Here is an 837-nt window from a genome sequence, read left to right as displayed (position 1 = left end):
TACAATTATAATTACAAAAAATTAATAATAAAATTCTATTTATTTCAACATTTTAGATATTCTTCTTTTTTAATTAAAATTATCTTATACAATCGCACATAATTTATGCTTAATATATATTTTAATTTTTTTATGTATTATATTATTTTCTACTTACATTTTTATATTTGCTTCTTTCAAGAAATTTATTATAGATTAAAAAGAAATGTTTGACTTTTTTGCAGATCGAGGTGTTCAATATCCTGTTTATCCGTGAACAGGAAAAGCGTCACGTAGTGCATTGCATAGATTGTGCGCGTAAGCAATCTCCTTCGTTGGAGGGATTTGTCTGTCTGGAGGAGTATCGTATGCGTGACTTGATGGACGTTTATGACGGATTCACTTTGTATACGCCGTTGGTCACCCCCACTAGCACAACTACCACCACTTCCTCATCATCATCGTCGACGGTATCGACGACATTACAGACACAAACTGGCCAGTCCTCCTGAGATTACATGCAAAACATATATTTGGACTTCCCGAGTACATTACAGCAGTAGTGATCACTACCATCCGGGAAATGCGAATTCTTTCCGGATGGTAGCGATCACTACTGCTAGTGTTAGTCCTTTTGTCAATGCGGGACGATAAGACATTTCGTACGATAAGCATTATCCATGTACCTGAGAGCTACGCGAAAAGAGGCGGGACCGGCTCCTTGAGGGCTCGTAGGCGACCGTCCGCAAATATATATCGCATGAGATGAGGTAAAAGCATAACAATAATAATTTCTCTCGAAACATACATACACACACACACACATATATATATGTGTATATTATATATATATATATA

The 837-nt window shown here is 36.1% G+C and overlaps 1 protein-coding gene across 2 annotated transcripts in view; it reads left to right on the top strand.

Annotated features, from left to right (window-relative positions):
• Nucleotides 1-792, top strand: part of LOC108691744 (histone demethylase UTY-like) — a 91947-nt gene extending 91155 nt beyond the window's left edge. For both annotated transcript variants that reach the window (XM_018199621.1, XM_018199622.1), the window contains one exon: nucleotides 225-792. In XM_018199621.1, coding sequence (XP_018055110.1) covers nucleotides 225-491 — 267 coding nt within the window. In that variant the 3' untranslated portion in view covers nucleotides 492-792. The remainder of the gene's footprint in view (nucleotides 1-224) is intronic.
• Nucleotides 793-837: the final 45 nt, after the last annotated feature.

Source organism: Atta colombica, unplaced genomic scaffold (assembly GCF_001594045.1).
Source record: "Atta colombica isolate Treedump-2 unplaced genomic scaffold, Acol1.0 scaffold51, whole genome shotgun sequence".
NCBI lineage: Eukaryota > Metazoa > Arthropoda > Insecta > Hymenoptera > Formicidae > Atta > Atta colombica.
The sequence above is the reverse complement of the archived record's forward strand: the minus strand, read 5'-3'. Positions and strand labels throughout refer to the sequence as shown.